General features: G+C 47.0%; 2 protein-coding genes across 7 annotated transcripts in view; one reads left to right on the top strand and one right to left on the bottom strand.

Annotated features, from left to right (window-relative positions):
* Positions 1–17,268, bottom strand: part of KDM2B (lysine demethylase 2B) — an 88,344-nt gene extending 71,076 nt beyond the window's left edge. For 2 of the 4 annotated variants that reach the window (XM_028709290.2, XM_077920834.1), the window contains exons 1-5: positions 16,999–17,268; positions 15,401–15,545; positions 11,810–11,888; positions 10,537–10,583; positions 1,927–2,105 (exon numbers count right to left, since the gene is read on the bottom strand). In XM_028709290.2, coding sequence (XP_028565123.2) covers positions 1,927–2,105; positions 10,537–10,583; positions 11,810–11,888; positions 15,401–15,545; positions 16,999–17,031 — 483 coding nt within the window. In that variant the 5' untranslated portion in view covers positions 17,032–17,268. Of the gene's footprint in view, positions 1–1,926; positions 2,106–10,536; positions 10,584–11,809; positions 11,889–14,565; positions 14,630–15,400; positions 15,546–16,998 lie in introns of those variants that run through there. The other 2 variants (XM_028709292.2, XM_028709291.2) reach the window with 2 other exon arrangements.
* Positions 17,269–17,611: 343 nt separating this feature from the next.
* Positions 17,612–21,584, top strand: part of LOC114586206 (calcium release-activated calcium channel protein 1) — a 30,890-nt gene continuing 26,917 nt past the window's right edge. The window contains exons 1-3 of one of the 3 annotated variants that reach the window (XR_013391074.1): positions 17,612–17,769; positions 18,189–18,405; positions 20,109–20,888. The gene's annotated coding sequence lies outside the window, so the exon portion shown is untranslated. Of the gene's footprint in view, positions 17,770–17,884; positions 18,071–18,188; positions 18,406–20,108; positions 20,889–21,584 lie in introns of those variants that run through there. The other 2 variants (XM_028709307.2, XM_028709308.2) reach the window with 2 other exon arrangements.

The following is a 21,584-nucleotide window of genomic DNA, read 5'->3' as shown; positions in this document are numbered from 1 at the left end:
AAAATGTTTTTCCCAATTAATTGAGGGTGCCTTTTAGTCATTAATTTTAACTGATTAATCTAACGGATTACAATCACAGCCCTACTACAAATCATTCCATGGTGTGACCATATTTGAAGTCCTGTGTACCGTTCTGGTCGCTTCAACTCAAAAAGGATATTGTTGAGTTGGAAAATAAGTTCAGGAAACTGCAAGCAAAATGATCCGGGGCGGGTGGGGTGGAGTGAGTCCCCTGCAAGGAAAGGCTGCAGCTCTGGGGCCTTTTTAGTTTGGAGAAAACTAAGTTGGGAGTAAGACGCAGCATGACAAAAGTTTCTAAAATTATGCCTGGCATGGAGAAAGTGGACAGGGAAGAGCTTTCCTCTTCTCTCATAACACTAAAACTCCTGAGCACCCAAACGCAACTGGGGGTTGGAAGATTCAGGAGAGGTTACTAAGTCCATTTTTACACAGCAGACAGTCACACAATGGAACTCCCTGCTGCAGGAGGCAGTGACAGCGGCCAAGTTGGATACCTTTAAAAGAGGAATAGACAAGCTCATGGGTGGGCAAACTAAGGCCTGATCCGGCCAGCAGACAGTCAGCATGTTTTTACATGAGTAGAATGTGTGCATTTATTTAAAATGCATCTCTGGGTTATTTGTGGGGCACAGGAATTTGTTCTCCCCCTCCTCCCAAAAAATATAGTCCGGCCCCCCACAAGGTCTGAGGGACAGTGGACTGGCCCCCAGCTGAAAAACTTTGCTGACCCCTGGACAAGCTCAGGGCAGAGAGGGCTATCGATGGCTACTAGCCACGCTGGCTTTGCTTTATTATGACTATTGTAATTTTATTTATATCCCGCCTTTTCCCCCCAACAGGGACTCAAGGCAGCTTACAGATATTAAAAATAAGAACAGCTCAAAACACAGGGGGCGGGAACAATTAGACAAACAGGTAGATGGATCTAAAACATAGTTAATTACAGTAATAATAATAATAATAATAATAATAATAATAATAATAATAATAATAATAAATAATAATAATAATAATAATAATAATATAAATAAACAAACAAACCAACACACCACTAGCTCTCTCATGAAAAGCAGTCAGTTCCCAAAAAGGAGAGAGCCATTCTAACTTCTCTAGGGAGGCAGTTCCAAAGTCTGGGCTATTGTTCTATATTTATTTATATGTGCTCTGACTTCCGAATACCAGTTGCTGGAAACCAGGGGAGGGCAAGAGTTGCTCTTGCTCTCACAATCTGCTTACTGGTTTCCCAGCAGCATTCGGTGGGCCAATGTAAGAACAGGATGCTGGACTAGAGGGGCCACAGGGTCAGATCCAACCGGTTCTTCTTTTGTGTTCACTGAACACACACACACACACACACACACACACACACACACACACAGCTTTCAGAATAGGACTTTTGGGCAGATGGCCATTGACTGGCTCAGCAGGACCAACAGGAAGACCCCCCAAAATGCAGCAGGGCAGGCTCACCACATTTTAGAGTAAGTGAAGCAACATTCACTGACATCTAAAAAGGAGGACCTTTGGTAAGACCGCTAAGACTAGGGGATAAACCAGGAATGGGGCACCTTTGGCACTCCAGGTTTTGGGGGTCCCCCAACTCCCATCAGCTCCAGCCAGAGTGGCCAATGGTCAGGGAAGATGTGACCCAACAACACCTAGAGCAGCCTTTCTCAACCTGTGGGTCCCCAGATGTTGTTGGACTACAACTCCCATCACCCCTAGCTAGCAAGGCCAGAGCTCAGAGATGATGGGAGTTGTAGTCCAAAAACGTCTGGACCCACAGGTTGAGAACCGCTGACTTAGAGGGTCAGGTTACTCCCTGGTCTCAAAGGACCGAACTACCCCAATGTCGGTGCCCCAATACCCTAAGCGCAATAACCACCCAAAGAGGTCTCAGCTTACCACATTGGGGCGCTTGACGATGTTTGCCAGCTTCGTGTGGCTGAACTCGAGGCTGATCACGTTGTACAACTTCTTGCGTTCCGCCTCCGGGGTTTCGTAATATCGCACAAACTGGGACATGCTCATCTCTGTGCCCTTTTGCGTGTTGACGTCCATTACATCCACAATCCGACGGCTCCCTGTAAGATGATTTTGGACATGCGGAAAGGGTGAGGAGAAAGACAACCAAGTTTTTATTCCCTGCACGATGTTTAAAATAACTACACCAAGTCTCGAAAACCTTAACACAAGGAGACAAACTATGGTTTCAGGAGATAAACTATGATAAACGAACCATGACGGTTACATTACGAATCCACAGTTGGGAGGCAGTGACGCTTCTGAATACCAGTTGCTTGAAACCACAGGAAAGGAGGGTACTCTTGTGCTCAAATCCTGCTTTGTTTCCCTGTTTCCCATGGGCATCTGGTTGGCCACTGTGAGAACAGACTGGACTGAATGAGCCACTGGCCTGATCCAGCACAGCTCTTCTTATGTTCTTATACAGAAAGCTGATAAATAGGGCCACCTCCTTGCTCCTTCCAGTAGTGATGTATGGAAGTGAGAGCTGGACCATAAAGAAGGCTGATTGCTGAAGAATGGATGCTTTTGAATTAGGGTGCTGGAGGAGACTCTGGAGAGTCCCATGGACTGCAAGAAGATCAAACCTATCCATTCTGAAGGAAATCAGCCCTGAGTGCTCACTGGAAGGACAGATCGTGAAGCTGAGGCTCCAATACTTTGGCCACCTCATGAGAAGAGAAGACTCCCTGGAAAAGACCCTGATGTTGGGAAAGATGGAGGGCACAAGGAGAAGGGGACAACAGAGGATGAGATGGTTGGACAGTGTTCTTGAAGCTACCAGCATGAGTTTGACCAAACTGCGGGAGGCAGTGGAGGACAGAAGTGCCTGGCGTGCTCTGGTCCATGGGGTCACAAAGAGTCGGACACGACTAAACGACTAAACAACAACCTTGCTCCTTAATTGCCTTTCCAGGAGCCTATTCAGATGATATCCCCCACTTTGAAGCAAACCACCAAAAAGTAGGTTTTATTTTGCAGTAGCAGGGAGACCCCATGTTCAAATAAACATACACTGTCCCCCAATCCCTTGTCCCTGCAGTGAGGGACAAGAAGAGGAGGAAGGGGAGGAGCAGAGGGGAGAGTCAGAGGTCAATTCCCAGTCTTACCCCAGGTACAATACTGGGGCAGGTGGGAAGCATCTTCTCAACTGGTCCTGTTTATTGCAGGAAAAGCAAAAGAGAGGTAAAAAATAAGTAGAATGTGTTCTTTAATACCATTCGTTGAGTGCAAAGGTTTGCACCCAACGAATGGTATTAAAGAACATGGGTAAACAGATCAATCAAAGGAGGTTGGGACATTATCCTTCAGGGGAAGAACCCCAAGATGATAAGAGTGAACTTTATTGCTTCAGATTAAAATTCTAAAAATAAAGGAAGGGGGTAGAATCTTCCCTTCCATAAAGAAGCAATTCCCTGCAAGCAGAAATTTAGCACAGCAGGAAGAAATGTTTCAGCACACCACACCCCTTGCTATGCTAACTTTCTATGTACTTAAAAAAAAGGGGCTTTGTTTTTTATTTTTAAAAAAAACTTGCAAGGAAGCATGCTGATACGCTATCTTCCACTTTCAGTCTGTAGTATCCTTTTATCCACCTCAGTCAACCAGGCCTTAGACCAGACATTCCATGACCTATCTAGCAGGTTGCTAGATATAAAACTGGTATATTAATTTAAAAGCCCAACTTGCCAACAAATGAAGGAGGCAGCCCATAATCGCTCTGCGTGAATCATTCAGGCCACACTTCCCTCTAACCAGCTTGGATGGATATTTCTCTGCAACTGTTGGTGGTTATTTCTCTGCTGGATGACTCAGTGACTCCCAACACCATAACACAGCAGCAAGAGACTTGTCAGAAGACTGTCTCTGCATGATTGTGAAGCCATTTGTTTATTATAAGCCATTTTAGCTCCAAGGAGCTCAGGGCGATGTACATGGTTCTCCCCCTCCTCTTTTATCCTCACAACAACCCTGTGAGGTGGGCTAGGCTGAGAGTCATTGACTGGCCCAAGGTCACCCAGCGAGCTTCATGGCTGAGTATGGATTTGAACCCTGGTCTCCCAGGTTCTAGTCCTGCACTCTAACCACTAAACAACACAGCTACACTTCCTTGGTGTAAGGAAACGGCCTTATACCCAAGCCAGACCATGGTCCACCTAGCTCAGAATTTTGTGCACTGACTAGCAGGGGCTCTCCAGGGTTTCAGACAGGGGCATTTAGCAGCTCTGCCAGGAGATATTGGGCCCAACTCTGCACTTTCTGCATGACTGCAAGAGAAATAACCAAGTGAGTCAAAGATCCAGCAGAATTTACCTAGCTGCAAAAGGAAAGTTCCCAGCTAGTTCTTGGAACGAGTCGTTGCTCCAGGTCTGCCTCCATCCAATATGATCAGTGATTCATGCAAAAGCATTGGGAGGATGAGGGAGCAAAGGGAAATTAATCCTCCTACACATGCTAAAAATAAGCTTCTAGTGAATGAGTGAACCTGAGCCTCCACTTCTAATTCAGGGGGAGACAATATGTGCCTCGGCTATCAACAGTTTGAGGAATCTGGCAATAGATCATAGGTAGGCAAACTAAGGCCCGGGGGCCGGATCCGGCCCAGTCGCCTTCTAAATCCGGCCTGCGGACGGTCTGGGAATCAGTGTCTTTTTACATGAGTAGAATGTGTGCTTTTATTTAAAAGGCATCTCTGGGTAATTTGTGGGGCGTAGGAATTCGTTCATTCCCCCCCCCCAAAAAAAATATAGTCCGGCCCCCCACAAGGTCTGAGGGACAGTGGACCGGCCCCCTGCTGGAAAGGTTTGCTGACCCCTGCCATAACGCACAAGCCCAAAACTGAAGCTCTTTGCCTTGGCAAACACCTTTGAGATAAGTGCTTTTCACTCGAGTCAGGAAGTTGACCAGAAGTTGACCAGCTGATCAGAACCATTTTTGGAAAATGACATGCCCTCTCCTTGCCCTTGTGATCCAGGTGACAGCACTGGGTCAAGTAATCAGCCATGAACGTGAGACGAGAGCCCTGCTGGATCAGGGCAATGGCCACCTAGTCCAGCATCCTGGGCTCACAGCGGCTAACCAGATGGCTGGGAGAAGCCCACAAGAACAGCACCCTCCCCTCCCTGTGTTATCCAGCAACAGTATTCAAAAGCACAGCTATCATGACAAGGAGCCTTCAATAGCCCTCTTTTAAAGCTATTTAGGCTGGTGGCCATCCCTGCCTCCTGCACGTTCATAGTTTTAACTGTAAAACATAGTTTAATGCATGAAATGTATTTAGTATTAATGTGAGCAAAAAAGTACAAGCAATTGTCAATGAAAAACAAGGGGACACTTCACAAGTATACAGGAGTGTGCCCAAAGCACACACCTATTTCATCACAAACACCATTAGCTAAGACTCACCACTGGGCATGAAACACTATGACAATATTGAGGCACATAACCTCGTTGGGCACATCAATGGCCTGGCCCATGCACAACACTAAACCGTGATTTGTTTAGGGCAAACCATCCTTTGTCCAGCCACTGCCACTGGAAAGCAAACCAATCTTCGGAGAAACCAACTTCCGCTTGTTTGATCGTCTGTGAGGCTATTTGTGGTTTCTTAAATAAGCCAGTTTAGCCACAGGGGTAGCCAACATGGTGCTCTTCCAGGTGGCATGGGCTAAAAGTCCTACCACTTCTACCCCCTAGCCATGCTGGCCGGGCTTGATGTAAGTTGCATTCCAACATCTGGAATGCGTCACGTCAGCCACTCCTGGCTTCATGTTCTAACTGTGAATGCAGCCACAATATGTCCTGCCTGCACACCAGAAGCACAATTAGCTGTAGCTCGCTAGCAACCATGCAATCCATAAAATGCAAGGCAGCCAAAACACAGCAATGTAACGTTAAGCATTTTTGTGTCGGTTAATCCCAGCTACCAAGATATTAGAAGCCAGAGCAATGAGTGTCAGGGGCCTGGCTGACTTGTGATAGCATTGGGATTCTTCTGCTGAGATGTACTACTAGGGATTAGGCAGGTATCTTGGGTAGAGCTGGAGATGAAGTCTACAGAATCAGCCCCAAAGCAAGATGAGGAAGAGGCAATGGGAACGGGAGCAGCTGGAAGAGGCATCAACTGCGGGGCAGATGAGCTTTGGGGAGACAACAGGGGGCTCAAACCAGGGTGCTGGGGCCAGCGTGTCACTATGCTACTGGCTTGATCTCAACTGCAGATAAACAAAGAATGCCACGCCAACCTCCAGCCCAGCAAGGATCTGGTGACACAACCAACCAACAGCATCCTTTGCAGATCTGTTTCCGGGTGTCAGAAAGGAAGGCCGTAGCTTGGGAAAGATCTGTAGCCTGCATGGGAGCTGAATCTCCATCAGGTGCCGATCCACGCAGGCATTTACATGTGCTGCTCCCTCCTCCCCAGTAGCCTCATGGGCATCTAGTCGGGAAAGATGCTCTGAAGCTCCTGCCACCATCTCTGCTGCTGCTGCTGTGGCCCTGTGAGAGGTGAGGGCATCTGAAAGAAATCCAGCACCCCAACTGTGGAGACCTCTAGTCCCAGGGCAAGGATGCCCAGGTCTGATGGCTCCTCAGGGTCAAGCCCTGCAATGCTGATTCAGTTCTTCCCTTTGAGCAATGTGCTGCTCAGGAGGAGAGCAGCCTGCTTCTTTGCCTCCCTGCGGAAACAGTTGCTGGCCCCATTTCTCAAGTTAAGTGCAGTTTGTGCAAACTACTGGGTTTGGAGGAAACTGCAAACCATGCTTTGGCAGTAGCTCAGGAAAGGAGGCATTCCACTGCTGAAAGCAAGGGGAGGAACAGGAGGAGACAGAATGCAAGCCTGAGGCTCACAAGGCCAACCCATTTTGGGGAGGGGGGTAGTGTGTCCCAGGTCCTGCTCTCTCTCAGAAATGGGGCAACAGCATGATCCGATAACCATTAAGCAGTGTCTTCTCCCCACACCCCCAGAATTCATTGCAGTTCAAGGGGTCAAATGCTCTGGGTTCTGCAGCCAAATCGACATGGAAGCATTTCCTGATGGGACTGAAAACCACAACGGGAGCAAGAATAAGCATGTTATACCAGGAGAATCCACTTCCATTATTTCAGCAGTAAGCAAGTCTCCTCCTTCATGCAAAAAGCCCAAGAAGACAAGGGCCCACAGAGCAGTTCACACAGGAAAGACTTTGAAGGGCAAAAAGCTGAAATCCTAGTTACTATGTTTAGAAAATGATTCAGCAGCCTAAGGCTTCACAGCTCCCTGCACATCAGGCAAGTGGATCAGGCTCACAATGGCTTGCCAGGGCTCTGATTGTGGCATCAGGGGAGAGGAAAGGAAAAAGGAGTGGGCATCTTTTCCCCCCAAAGGACAAGAGAAAACCGTTAAACTTCCCTTTAAAAGGAAAGAGACAATTACTCTAGCTTGTTAAATCCAAGTGGTGCCATTAACTCCTCGCTGCGGCCCAGAGATGGAAAGGCTTCTAGCTAATAAACTTGATCCTAAAAGCAAGAAAGAAAGACCACACACACAAGACCTCGCAGTCATTCAGGCATCCTTCAAAGGGCTGCAGGTAGCTCAGATCTTCAAGATCACCCTCCCTCTCGCGCAGACCCGCCCTGCAGGGTTGTTGTGAGGCTAAAAGGAAGTAATGCATGCATTCTTCTCTGCAAAAAAACAGTGGCACGAGGAATTGAAACACTTGCACCCCACCCAGCGGTCCTATGCAAAGGATTTTGTTCTATTTCACTTTGCTTTGTTGTTAAAAAGTACGCCACGTCTACATTTATTATGTTGGCTCAGGCTGATGGATTAGATGCAATCTTAACACACACAAAACCTCTGACCTAACACTAAAAATGGGCACTGACAGGGGCCACATTTCACAGAGTGCCAAGCACATAACTGTGTGCCCCACACCTGCTGCTGAGGGTCCCAAAAGGTCCTCATTTGCCACGTACAAATGTTGTCAGCCATTCTCTGCCAGTGACGTTTGTCCTGCAAGCAAGCAGATAGGGCAACAGCTTGGACACTGAGGAGGCAGGCGAGGATCAGGACCTTTAGAGAGCCAGATGGGATCCTATCAGCTCCATTTGTGACCACAGTCTGCCAGGCCAGAAGCTGCAATGCCACCCTTTCACCACCAGCAGTGGGGGCACTGCAGCTTGGCAAAATCAAGCCAGCCATTCCCTCCTGCTCTTGTCCCAGGTTTAACCTAGTTCAAGAGAAACTCAACTTATATGAACCATAGAATCATAGGATGAAAGTTGGGAAGGTCTCTGAGGGTCATCTAGTCCAACCCCCTGCAATTGCAGGGATCTCAGCTAAAGCATCCCTGACCGATGGCCATCCAAACTTTGCTTTAAAACTGCCAAGGAAGGAGAGTCCACAACCTTCCGAGGGAGTCTGTTCCATAAAGCCACTCTTCTCCCAGCCAAGCATGTGCTCCCACAGTGAAGCAGCACTAGTGACATTATGCTGTGATACATAACTGTGCTTACAACAGCCAAGTGCATAACAGAACACTGGATCTCAGCTTTCTATCTTTCAGGAATGTTTCGTTTTCAAAGCAAGTTTTCAGCCCAAATGGTTAAACAGATAGGCTTGAAGGTATCTGGATGGTATCTGGCAATATCCAGAAGCCTAAGCTGGCAAGAAAGAAGAAGTACAATGGACGCTCGGGTTGCGAAATTGATCTGTGTGGGAGGCATGTTCGCAACCCGCAGCGCCTGTGCACGCGCGAGTTGCAATTCGGCACTTCTGCGCATAGCGCGATTTAGTGGTTCTGCGCATGCGCCAAAACCCGGAATTAACCCGTTCTGGTACTTCCAGGTTTCGGAGCATCCGTAACCCAAAAACGTGCAACCTAAAGCGTCTGTAACCCGAGGTGTGACTGTTCTCTGTGGTATATCTTCTGTATATCTACATGGCTAGCAGAAGAATAAATTATGTACAATTCAGCAGATGTATACAAATGTGCATCATTTATATGGATTAGTGTTCAATATGTCCTTTGCAATTTCTTTTAGCAACTTTCTGCATAATGAATCCAGCAAGGCCTTTATACGTTTAAGAAGTTTACAGTGCAATGCTATATCTTTAAAAGAAAAGACACACACATGAACAAAACAGTGACTCAGCAACAGATCCCCATCTGACACCAACCTCACCTGGGAAGAACTCACCTCCTTACAGTATGAAAAAAAACTGTGAGATTACATGTGCCCTCTAGCTAAGTGGCGGGCGTCTCATTTCTGGCCTAGAAAAAAACACTTAATGTCGTGGCTAACAAGCAAGTGTTTGACTATCATTTGGATCAATAAAATCCTTATTCTGTACGTATTACGCAGCGATCCTGGGCACTGCAGACTTCTACGACATAGCTGCCTTTGGTCTCTGTGTTGTCCTGCAAATGGACCGCCATTATCCTTAGCAAAATAGTTGTACCTACTGCTTCAATCAGTCTTCACCAACCTGGTGTCCTCTGGGTGTTTTGGACAACGCCCACCTGCCCCAGGCAATGTGGCCTAGTGGGGAAAGCCATGGTAGGGACAAGAGGCTTGTGAGCGCCATGTCTCTGGTCGCCCACAGTAAATAAAAGTTTGCGCCAAGTGACACTACAGGAAAACTTTTGCAACAGAAAGAGATATTATCCTCCTCACCCCAAACCCAAACCCTTTCAGGCTATTATGAGGCACAAGAATGCTAAGATGTGACCTGAGGATTAAGGCAAGTAGTTCCAGGAAGCCCACAAGAAAGGTATGAAAGCAACCATAGTTGTGTCTCCAGAATCTAATACTCAGATACACTACCTTTGAATATGGAGGCTTAATTTAACACAGGTAGGGATAGGTTTTCCCAGTAGTGATGTATGGAAGTGAGAGCTGGACCATCAAGAAGGCTGATCGCCGAAGAATGGATGCTTTTGAATTCTGGTGCTGGAGGAGACTCTGGAGAGTCCCATGGACTGCAAGAAGATCAAACCTCTCCATTCTGAAGGAAATCAGCCCTGAGTGCCTACTGGAAGGACAGATCCTGAAGCTGAGGCTCCAATACTTTGGCCACCTCATGAGAAGAGAAGACTCCCTGGAAAAGACCCTGATGTTGGGAAAGATTGAGGGCACAAGAAGAAGGGGACGACAGAGGACGAGATGGTTGGACAGTGTTCTTGAAGCTACCAGCATGAGTTTGACCAAACTGCGGGAGGCAGTGGAAGACAGGAGTGCCTGGCGTGCTCTGGTCCAGGGGGTCACGAAGAGTCAGACACAACTAAACGACTAAACAACAAAGGGATAGGTAGACAACGGAGTCACATAGATTATTTGTTGGTACACAAGGCAAATACAGTTGTGTGAACTAGTCATTTTTGTACCGTTTATACAAGGAATATGTGGGCATCTGAATACTTTTGGACACAGTCTTCAACAGAGGTAATTTCTCTTTCTCTCTCCCCAACCCCCAAAGCACGAAAAGCGGCGTATCTAAACCAAACTCACCAACTAGCAGCTTGACATCTCGTACAGTGAAATCTGGGTCCGGCATCCTGAAATCAGCAAAGGAAGGAGGGGATCAATTTGAATTCAGGGAGGTAAACACAGACAAGAGGAAATTTACACAAGAACTGCCATCTTGGGCTGCCCCACTCTCCCTCAGCGCTGCAACCTGCCTCCTGACCATGGCTGACTACACACCACACAAAAGCTCCCAATGAGGGTGTTAAGAATTCTTCAAATCAGATGCTCAGGCAGATATATACTGTCTGAGCATGGGAGCTACACTTCTGGGTATTGGGGTTGCAGATTGACGGTCCATTTATTAATGTTTTCTTTTCTCAAAAGCCAGTTTAGGCTACTGGACCTCACCGTACCTGTGGCAGTGGGTTCCACAGGCCAACCCAGGGTTGTAAAAATGTGCTTTGCCTATTTTAAACGTAGCCATTTCAGGGATGAACTTGGTGGCTGGGATTTGTCAGAAAAAGCTAATGGTGGATTCTGCCCCCCACCCCAAACTCATAATAATACTGTGTATACATGTCACCACTGTTTAGAGCATTTGAAGGATGTTACAGACACTAACTTAGTTCTCCTACTGCAGACCTGTTAAGTAGGTCAGCACTGGTTTCCCCCATATTAGACTGAAGATTTGGGGGCTGAGTTTTGAGTAGCCCACCAACTTTACTGATGGCACAACCAGGATTTGAATGTTAAGACATTCCTTGTTCACAGCTCAGGCACTTCAGCCCCTACTACTAGGCTTATGAGGCCAGCAGCAGTTATTTGCTTAGTAAGGGGGACCCATGAACCTCCAGCTCTTGTTGGAAGAACAGCTCCTGTCTTCCCTGTCCACTGCCAATGCTGGGTTGTGCTAAGAGGAGCTCAAGTCTGATGACACCTTGAGGGCAATTCCATTTCATGAGAATGAAAGTGTTCCGAAGGCAAGAGAAGTGGTACTTTAAAAAGGGGTGCCACACCATCTGAAAAACTCTTCTCTGTCTTGCTTCTGGAAGACCAGACTCAGGTTTTGCAGACTCTCCAAAGGACGCAAACTCCTCTATTTTGGGGAGCCAGCCCCTCTATTTTGGGGAGCCAGCCCCTCTATTTTGGGATTTGCTTCCTTTGGATATCCCCCAAAAGCCTGCCCTTGTGTGTATGTTTCATTCAGAAAGGCCACCGACGGCCTTTATTCCCCACCCCAGGCCCTTGAGACGGGCAAGCTACGCATCCAATTGAAACAGAGGTATATTGTTAAACATTAGGAGTACTGTCTTACTTAATTCCCAGTCCATCCTTACTTCGGAAGATGAGGGGGACTCTAAGTGCTTCTCGCTGCACATACTCAAAAGTGAAATCTGGTTGGAGGAAAAATACGAGAGAGGGGGAAAGGCATGAGAGAGCAACAACAGATCCATCTAGCCCAGGTTCCAAAAGGCTTCCAGGAAGTCCACAACCAAAGCATGAAGACAACTTGGGCCCTATCTGCACAATACCGTTAAAGCACTACGACATCACTTTTTAACAGGCAGCACTTCCACACACACACACCCCTCATGGATCCTGGGAACTATAGTTTACTAAGGGTGTTAATAATAATAATAATAATAATAATAATAATAATATAAAATTTTATTTATATCCCGCCCTCCCCAACCGAAGCCGGGCTCAGGGCGGCTAACAACAATCAAATAATCAAACAGTCAAATAATCACACATTCTAAAAATATTTCATTCTAAAAATTAATTAAAATCAAATTGATTAAGAGTTCCCCTCGCAGAGCTTCAGTTCCCAGAGTGGCTTAACCAGTGCTTTTTTTCTAAAAACATGTTCAGGCATACTCTCATTTTCCTACTCATATTGAAATACTACCCCTCGATGAGGCGAAACTTAAGATTCACAAAATGTTTAGGAGTACAGTGGTGCCTCAGGTTAAGTACTTAATTCGTTCCAGAGGTCCGTTCTTAACCTGAAACTGTTCTTAACCTGAAGCACCACTTTAGCTAATGGGGCCTCCTGCTGCTGCCGCGCCGCCGGAGCAAGATTTCTGTTCTTATCCTGAAGCAAAGTTCTTAACCTGAAGCATTATTTATGGGTTAGCGGAGTCTGTAACCTGAAGAGTATGTAACCCAAGGTACCACTGTATGCGTCCCCCCACAAAAAAAGCACTGGTTTAACATAATATGATACTGCTTTAAATGTTTAGTGCAGATGGGGCCTTGTTGACTACACCTTCCACCTTCCTTCCAAGCTGAAGACAGTTCTTCCCCCTTCATTGTATCCTTACAACCACCCTGTGAGGTAGGTTAGGCACCTCACCCTCTGAGGTAGGTTAGGCTGGTTCACATAATGCTATTATTTTACTTTATTTTATTTATTTATTTATTATTATTTATCCTATCAGCTTATTAAACTAGTGTTATGTGTGAACCTTGCCCAGGGGTTTTTCTCTGGTGCATCTATTGCCAACAAACCACTATTTGAAGCCATTTTTTCAGATAGGGCCCCCAAAAAATTGATTGATGTGAAAGAAGGAGGTGGCTTCTCCAGACCAGACTTAAGACTATACTATGAGGCATTCTATCTTTGCTGGTTAAAAGGAGTGGTTTTTATTGAAGAACTTGCAGATTTTGGATCTTGAAGGACATGATAATAAATTTTGCTGGTGTGCATATTTGTGGCATGGGAAAACTGGAATCCATGAAAGTTTCACCAACATATAATTAGAAAACATCTATACAGAGTATGGGATAAATATAAAAACTTGCTGGAAAAGAAAAGACCAATGTGGCTCTCACTAGTAGAAGCCATAGCGGTGGGGGGAAAAGAACATGGAAGAGGACTGGGTAACTTAAAGGGAGTTGTTAAAAGAGAAGGAAGGAGAGAGTAAACTAACTTTTTTTGAAGAAATAAGTGGATTATTAACAAGTTGGCTACAATATCATCAACTAAATGAGACTTTTAAGATTGATAAAAAAATTGGCTTTACAACTCAAACCTCACAATTAGAAGAAGACCTGCTAAAGAAAAGCCAAAAGGTAATGTCTAAAATGTATAAATTATTATTAGAATGGGAAACAAAGGTTGAAATGGTTAAATCATCAATGATACACTGGGCAACGGATATAGACTATAATATTGATATGGCAGCGTGGGAAAGACTTTGGAAAGGAGATTTAAAATTTACAGCATGCTACACGTTAAAAGAAAGCTACATGAAGATGATGTATAGATGGTATTTGACGCCTACCAAGCTGGCAAAAATGTGTAAGTCTAAATCCAATATACTGGTATGTTGGAAATGTAAAAAGAGAGGGAGTACTTTTTTCATGTGTGGTGGTCCTGTAAGGTGCAAAAGCCTTCTGGGAAATTATTTATAATGAATTGAAAAAAATGTTTAAAATAACTTGTGTTTGAAAACCAGCAGCTTTCCTTTTAGGTATACTTGGTGCCGAAAGATCAGAAAAATCTATTTATGTATGTACCCTGGCTGCCCAAATGATATATGCACAAAACTGGAAAGAGGAACTTACCCCAAAAAGAGATGACTGGCAACTAAAATTGATGGAATATGCAAAGATGATTAAACTTACCAGAAGATTAAGAGAACAGGATGATAAACTCTTTGTAGCAAAATGGGGGGAATTTATTGAATATATGAAAACAAACTGTAAACAACTGAAAACATTAGCAGGAATGATACAGGATAAACAAGAGGAGTAAAGATACTAAGGGAATTAAAAAGGATAAATGGGTAAAAAGGATAAATTAAGATATGCAGTAAGAATTTGATAGAAAAATAAGAAACTGCAGAAGAGCAGGGAGGAAAGTCACAGAAAACTGTACTGGATTTGTGTGTGATTTATATTTATTGTTGAATATTCTAAAATGGAAAAATGGGGAATTTGGAATTGGCACCTATTCCATCTTACTGATGAACTTGTGAAACAAAAAAAATTCCACTGAAAAACACTATAATTTTTTTTTTACATATAGATTTACATATTATAATAACTGAGTTAAATGGGCCTTACATTGTAGGAGCCATTTCATGAAAAGAGGAAAAAAGATTCACAAAAGGAATGCTTGGGAGAGTGGATTGCTTAGAACTAAGAACTGGACCGTAAATTGCTTGCATAACACTTAACCCAAACAGGTACCCCAAGCCTGAACACCAAGGCCAATCCTGCAGCCTCCTGGGGGGAAGAAGCTAGTTGCTACCAGCATCACCCAAACCCGTTCAGGAAGGGTGCACACGACCTCCGAATTGAAGAGGAACGTGCACTTGGAGGCCCAAGGTCCCCCGACAGGCAGGAGGGAGCAGGCTGGGTGCAAGAGCCTTGCTGCTTCCACTGCATGAGGGGCGTCAAGGCAGGCCAGGTCAACTCCGCCATCCGCTGTGGACATATCCGGGCGGGGAGGCTGCGGCTGGGATAGAAATCGGTGGTGCAAAATCATTTCACTTCCTTTAAAAAACCTCTCTCTCTTTATTCCCATGCGCTGCCTTTCCAAGCTGCCATCGGCATGTCCAGGGACGCGCGCCCCGCGAAGCGCACGTCTGCAGCAGGTTCGCTTCCCGGCCGGGCTCCCCTGGCGTGAGTCCCCCAGCCGTTGCCTCTTCTTCTTCTCCCAGCCCGCTCTCCTCCTCCTCCCCTCTTGCTCCTCGTCACCGGATCCCTTAGAAAAGGGGATGCTGGCGGGAAATACGAACTTCACCAGGCAATTTGCACGTGGGCCAAGAAGCCGTCGGGGGTTTCCGCCGGGCAGGTAGGGAAACCCCTTCCCCGCCCCCCGACGCGCCCAGGCGGCGCGCCCGGGTCTCCCAAGCCGGCGCTCGGGCCCAGGCCTTGGAGAGGCGCCCCGGGTTACCTTTCCCCTCCATGGGTCGCACGAAGTCTCCGCGGTACATTTTGCTCCTCAGTTTCTCCTCCAGGTTGAAGCCGCGGATGCTGACGATCTCCTCCACGTCGGAGAGGTCGTCGTCCTCGTCGTACAGCCTCCTGCCGATCGATCGCTGCAGGACGGGGAAGGTGGTGGTGGTGAGAACACAACACATACACGTGTGCGTCGGTGCATACGCGTGCAAAACGTGTAGAGGTAGCGCTTCCTTTGAAGGGCGGCCGGGAGCGAAACATACTCTCTGTGTGCGGTCCGGGCAAACAGACTAGAAGTTCGGTCGTTGCAGGAGCCACACGTAGACACCAAAATAAATATACAAAAATAAGGTCCTACGCGCAAATCAGCGTGGAGGGGAAAGGATGGGCCCAGAGGGCTTGCAGCGTGCAAGGCAGAAGATGGCTTTTGCAGCGCATTGCTCAGGGGGACGGGAACAGCCTAGTTTTCAAAATGCAAGCAAAATGTATTCTGCAACTGGAGCGCGGTCTACCCCTCAACCTAGGATTCCTAACCCTAAATTAACAGGGGACGCGTGTGCGTGTGAACGGTACTCAGTCGTGAATGTTGCAAGTCGGTAGTCTGAAGGCCTGCTGACTCCCCCCGTGGCCAGGGCTGGGCTGAGACGTCAGGTCCTGAAGGGCCAGGTGGGCACATCTCACCCGGCAAGGCAAGCGGGGGGCGCAGGAGCAAACTGCCCATTCAAACGAGCAACAAGGAAAGCCAGCCATGTGGGGGGTGAGTTTATTAGGCAGCCCGCTCCGCCCACGATGGCGGGGTTTTCTTGCCCGTACGTTGGAAACGAAAAAGCAGCAACTCTTTCGCAGGAAGAAACGCAAAACAGGCAAGCCCGGGCGCACATTTACATAATCCAACTGTTTCCCTAGTCACACCGGAAGCCAGCCTCTTAAAAAACACATTGCATTATGTAACATGGGATTTATGGGCTAGAGCCCCCCCCCCGACTTTGCAAACCTCCCACAATACACCCCCGTTTCTTCAAAACCTAGCGTGGCATTCAGTGCATTAAAACAAAACAAACCAAGGCTGAGAGTGGGGTGAGGGGCAGGAGTGTTTTCAGTCAAGGTTTGGGGGAAAGGAGGCCAGGAAGGAGTTAAATCTCTCCCCCCCCCCCATTTTTTTAAAAGAGAGGCACACACAGCAACAAACACGCTGGCTGGGCTACGGGGGCAGCAGCAACCCCCAGAGCGTGTTTGAGCCCAACTTGCAAGCGGTGCTTCCTGGGCTCTTCTGTGCTCGCGTGATCGAGGGCTCGCAGGAGGAGACTGGGGGGGGGGGGGAGATGCAATGCACCAGCTGTGCCCCCCCCCATCACACTTGAGAGGCGCCGCCGTTTCCCTGCAAAGCACTTTAAAACACACCCAGCAACAATGCCCGGGGTTTAAAGCCCCCAACACAGGCACGCCAGCAGCTCCCCTCCGCCCTGCAAACAGCCTCTCGCTCACCATCTCCGCAAAATCGCTTGAAAACAACCCCCCCTCTCCGCCCCCCAACCCAACCTACTCCCCAAACCACCACCACCACAATAACAACAACAACATATCACTACACACCAATCTTCTTCCAGAGTCTTTCTCTGTCTCCATCTTTTGAAGAGTTTCATCTCTTAATTGTCAACAGTTCCTCCTTTGGGTCCTGCTGCAAAGGTTCGGCCGGGGCTCTTCCTGCCGGGGGGGGGGGTTGGCCCAAAACACACACAAGGCTTGCAAAACGAAAGAGAAGGGGAAACCCTGGGAGGGGGGGATCCCCCCACCTCCGAGCGCCTCTAGAAACAAACCCGCAGCCAGCCCCCCACCCCTCCAGAAGGCCATCCGGGTCTCTGCAAAGTTTTTCCCCTCTCCCTCCCCCTTTTGCAAATTTTGCAATCTGCACTTCTGGGGTGGGTGGGTGGGTGTGTTTTAGCAGCGGGGGGGGGGGGGCAGAGGAAGCACTGGAGCTGCGCAAGCGGCAGCCCCAGCAGGCGAGGCGGTCGACGGTCGGGGGGGGGCGGCTTTGGGGTTGTTGTTGTGTTTTTTGTTGTGTGTGTTTCTTATGCAAAAAGTCCTTCAACAATCATTTCCCAGCATTGAGGATACTGGGAGGGAGGGAGGGGCGGGCAGGAAGGGGGAGGGCGCGCGCAGGCGTCATGGCAGCCCCCGGAACGTAAACACTGGGGCGGGGGGGGGGGGAGGCGGCGGCGCGGGAGAGCCGCGCTTGGGGCGCCCTCCGCGCAGGACCGCGGCCGGTCCTTCCCGGCGCGCATGTTGGCGAAGGATGCTGGCGGGTCACGAGTGCGCCCGAGCACGCAGGCGCTGCAGGCTGCGCGTGTGCATGGGGACGTACACGTGAGTGTAGGGCTGGGGTGGGGGGGGATGCGAGGAGCGGCGGAGGGGGCTGGAGGAAAGGGCAGCCTGCGCTCTGCGAGGGTCCTGGAGAGGTGGAGGGGTCCCTGGCAGCATCTGCCTTGGGGAGGGCGGAGAGAGAGGCCAAGGAGGGCGGACTGGGGCGAGATGAGGGGCTGGCAGCCGGGCTGGCAGAGAGACCCAGAAGCCGCCAGGAAGTGGAAGCTGCAGGGGGGGGGGGTCTCCTGTATTTCTTATTTCTTCCTGGGCCGAGTGAACGAGAGAGCTGGCAATCTGCAAAGAGGTTTTTCGCGCGCTCTTTTTAACAGGCGCTGCATCCCATAATCCAGAAAGCCTGGCATGGGGGGGTATTGGGGTGTAGAGAGAATCCCACCTCCCAAACTGAATCTCTTGTTTTCCAGGGAAGCCTCAGAGGCACAATGTGCTCTTAGAGGTCCATAGGGCAAGTTCTGTCTTCTACGGATCATCTCGTGTCAGTTTGGAGGAGAGGGGTGGTTCCTTCCCCCATAAAACACCCCCTCAATGCCCCCCTGGAGAGGAAGAGCATCTGTGTGCAGGCAGAGGCTGGGCTGGAAACCAGGAAGTTCTTGACACCTCACCTCTGGCAGGTGATCTCAGGTAATCTGCTCTCAACTGTGGCCCTCCTGTTTGCAACATGGCAAAGGAACGAAGGTGGTGATGATAGCCTACTCTGCAAGGTTGTTGTAAGGACTACAGAGATGATGGCATGAAGTGTGTTGCAACACACTAAAGTCAGCAGGATTTGGGACAACTTCCATTCTCATAAAATTTCAGCAGACCTAAAGAACTGTTTTTAAACCCTTTATCAATGGTATTTAATGCCTTGTAAATTGAATTTAATGTATAATTAGGATTGGATAAATGTTGGAGATTTAGATTAAATAAAGCAAATCACATACCTATCGTTTGGAATTCTCAAATAGAACTATTCTGGAAATCTGTTCAGGCTTATATCTTTTTATATGTTAGGATATCATATCCCCTTGGAACCTTAAGAATTTTTGCTTGGATATCTAAAATATATTATTCTGGAAAATGATCAATTGAATGTGTTCAACCTTGATGGAAGCAAGGTGGTTGTGGTGGTTGTTATTATACTAGCTAAAAAGGGGGGGGCATATATCCTACTATATCTGAATTGATTGAGATTTGGTCTATACTGACCATGATTCAGCTAATTTATTACAAAAGGGTACATATAAACCAGCCTCAGGTTTATGGGAAAATAGGTATTTTTTGCAATGTTTTGGAACAAGTTCATAGATAATGCCCAACCTTATGCTGCTTTCAACATTGTTTAAGTTCTTGATATTTGGTTATTAATAAATAAAAAATAAGAAACAATACATGATAAGACTTAATTAGCTGTTGTGTTAGTCACTATAACATGGATAGATGTCACTTAGCTGGAACTCCCAGGTAAATGTGTCTTGGATGGTAGCTAGTTAATCTGCATGAATTTGCTTGTGAATAAACGAGTAGTTCTGAAGAAAAAGGCATGCTTTCATTTTAAATTTTTGGATAATGATACACGTGCATGCAGCACTCCTTATACCCTGGTACCTCGGGTTACATACGCTTCAGGTTACATACTCCGCTAACCCAGAAATAGTGCTTCAGGTTAAGAACTTTGCTTCAGGATGAGAACAGAAATTGTGCTTCGGCGGCGCAGTGGCAGCAGGAGGCCCCATTAGCTAAAGTGGTGCTTCGGGTTAAGAACAGTTTCAGGTTAAATATGGACCTCCGGAACGAATTAAGTACGTAACCCGAGTTACCACTGTACCTTGTTTGAGGAGGATAAATGTGTTGTTTAACAAAAGATTAAAAAGAGGCTTGTAGTACAGTACCTTAAATTTATTATGGGATCAACACTGCATCAGCTACATGCAGTGTGAATCTCAGTTGGCAGGCATACATATACAGTACATGGATTTAAAGGGTGTGAAATGTAAATGCTGGACTTAAATGGGAATAAAATTCAAAAAACACAATCTCAAATCGTTTGCTTAACGATGTGTACAAAATAAGCACATGAACCTTTTATGACAAGTGTTGGTGGCAACACAACCATCTTTGCATTGTCCTATAGCAGGGCAAGAACCTATTGCCTCCATTCAGACCCTAATGAATAGTACCAAACTTTTTGGTAAGTTACCATCCTGGCAATTTCTTGCTGAAGTTTCACTCTGAAGTTCATGGATGACCATCTTAAAGATCAGAAACAGAATGTCCTGGTGCTTGAAATGTTGTGCTTGTTTTTGGGCACTGCCATTTCTAATGTCGGATTCAATTTTCTGCAGGCTGCGGAAGGGACAAACGGAAAAGGGTTGTGGCCCAGTGCTAGACTATCTGCTTTGCATGGAGAAAGTTTCAAGTTCTCTCTCCAGCATCTCCCAAGTAGAACTTAAAAAGACTCTCTATCTGAAACCCTGGAGAGGTGCTGCCAGTCAGGGCTGACAGTATTGAGCTAATGGTCTGAACTGATGTAAGGGCACTGCTGGCAGATGGCATATATGACAGCAGGGGAACCCATGATGTGGCTTACATTAAGTTCTGGAACAGTGTTACCTTTGTAAATAACAGGGCTAGATAATGCAGATGATGAGCAGCCATGTCCAATAAATGTATAAAAAGCTCTGAACAACTTGGAACCGGGTTACCTGGATGACCTGCTGCCCCTGCACAGGCTTGTCACTTAGGTCATTTGGGGAAATTCTGGCTGCAGCACCGAACCCTACAGAATTTCATAGGGCAGGGCCCCCAAAACAGGCATTTTCTGCTGCTGCTCCTATACCACAGAATGCCCTCACCTCTGCCATAAAATCAGTGTTTTGTGTGCTTAAATCCAGTTTTGTGTGCTTGAAGTTTTGTTTTAAATGTTTTAACATGTTATTATGCTTTTGTTTTATTTTTCTTGGTTTGTTTGTTTTTAAATTAAATTGAGTGATTGTGTGCCTGTGTATGATATACCGCTTGGAGGTATATTTATTTTTAAACTGTTTAATATTTTAATCTTCTAAGGCCACCCATTGATTTATTAGTACCTGTTGGCTACAAATAAATTCTCATCTGAGTTTTGAGTCTGTTGATCAGATCTATGTGCATGGATTTGCCTCTCTGTAAAGATAGCATTTCTGAAACAAGAGGCCTATGTTGTTTCCTTATAAATGCACGTGTTTCCTAGCAAGCGTTACATCAGCTTTCCCCCTCAGTTCTCTCACACATATTGTGAGTCAAGGACCCTCCACCCACATAGGATTATAATAAGACACACAGACACGTTATTTTAGGTTAATGGGCAAAATTAGGCCACAACTTTTATTGGTTACAGCATGTGAGTACTGCCAAGCAAAGGCTGAGGTTTGCCTCCACCTTCCAGAAGGGTGAAACTCAGGTTCTTGACCATGAATGGAGAGCCATTTCTCCACTTTGCATAATACAAGAGCGTATCTCACAAGAGTGTAATCACAGAGATGAACTGGAGGATAAATCAAGAGGTGAGAATTAAGGATACCATAATTCAGGGCCAGGCTGTCCTTGAGGCAGACTGACGCAGCCAGGTAAAACTGAGGCACTGCTAGTGGGCAGTTCCCTGGTCTGTATGGATGGGGGGTTGCCTGCTCTTGATGGGGTTACAGTCCCTCTGAAGGAGCAGATATGTAGCTTGGTGGTACTTATGGGTCCTTTGCTGTGACTTGAGGCTCAGGTGGCCTCAGTGTCGCAGAGCGCCTTCCATCATCTTGGGCTGGTGGCCCAGCTGCACCCTTATCTGGACA

Source organism: Podarcis muralis, chromosome 16 (assembly GCF_964188315.1).
Source record: "Podarcis muralis chromosome 16, rPodMur119.hap1.1, whole genome shotgun sequence".
NCBI lineage: Eukaryota > Metazoa > Chordata > Lepidosauria > Squamata > Lacertidae > Podarcis > Podarcis muralis.
This window is presented reverse-complemented; position numbering and strand designations above follow the sequence as displayed.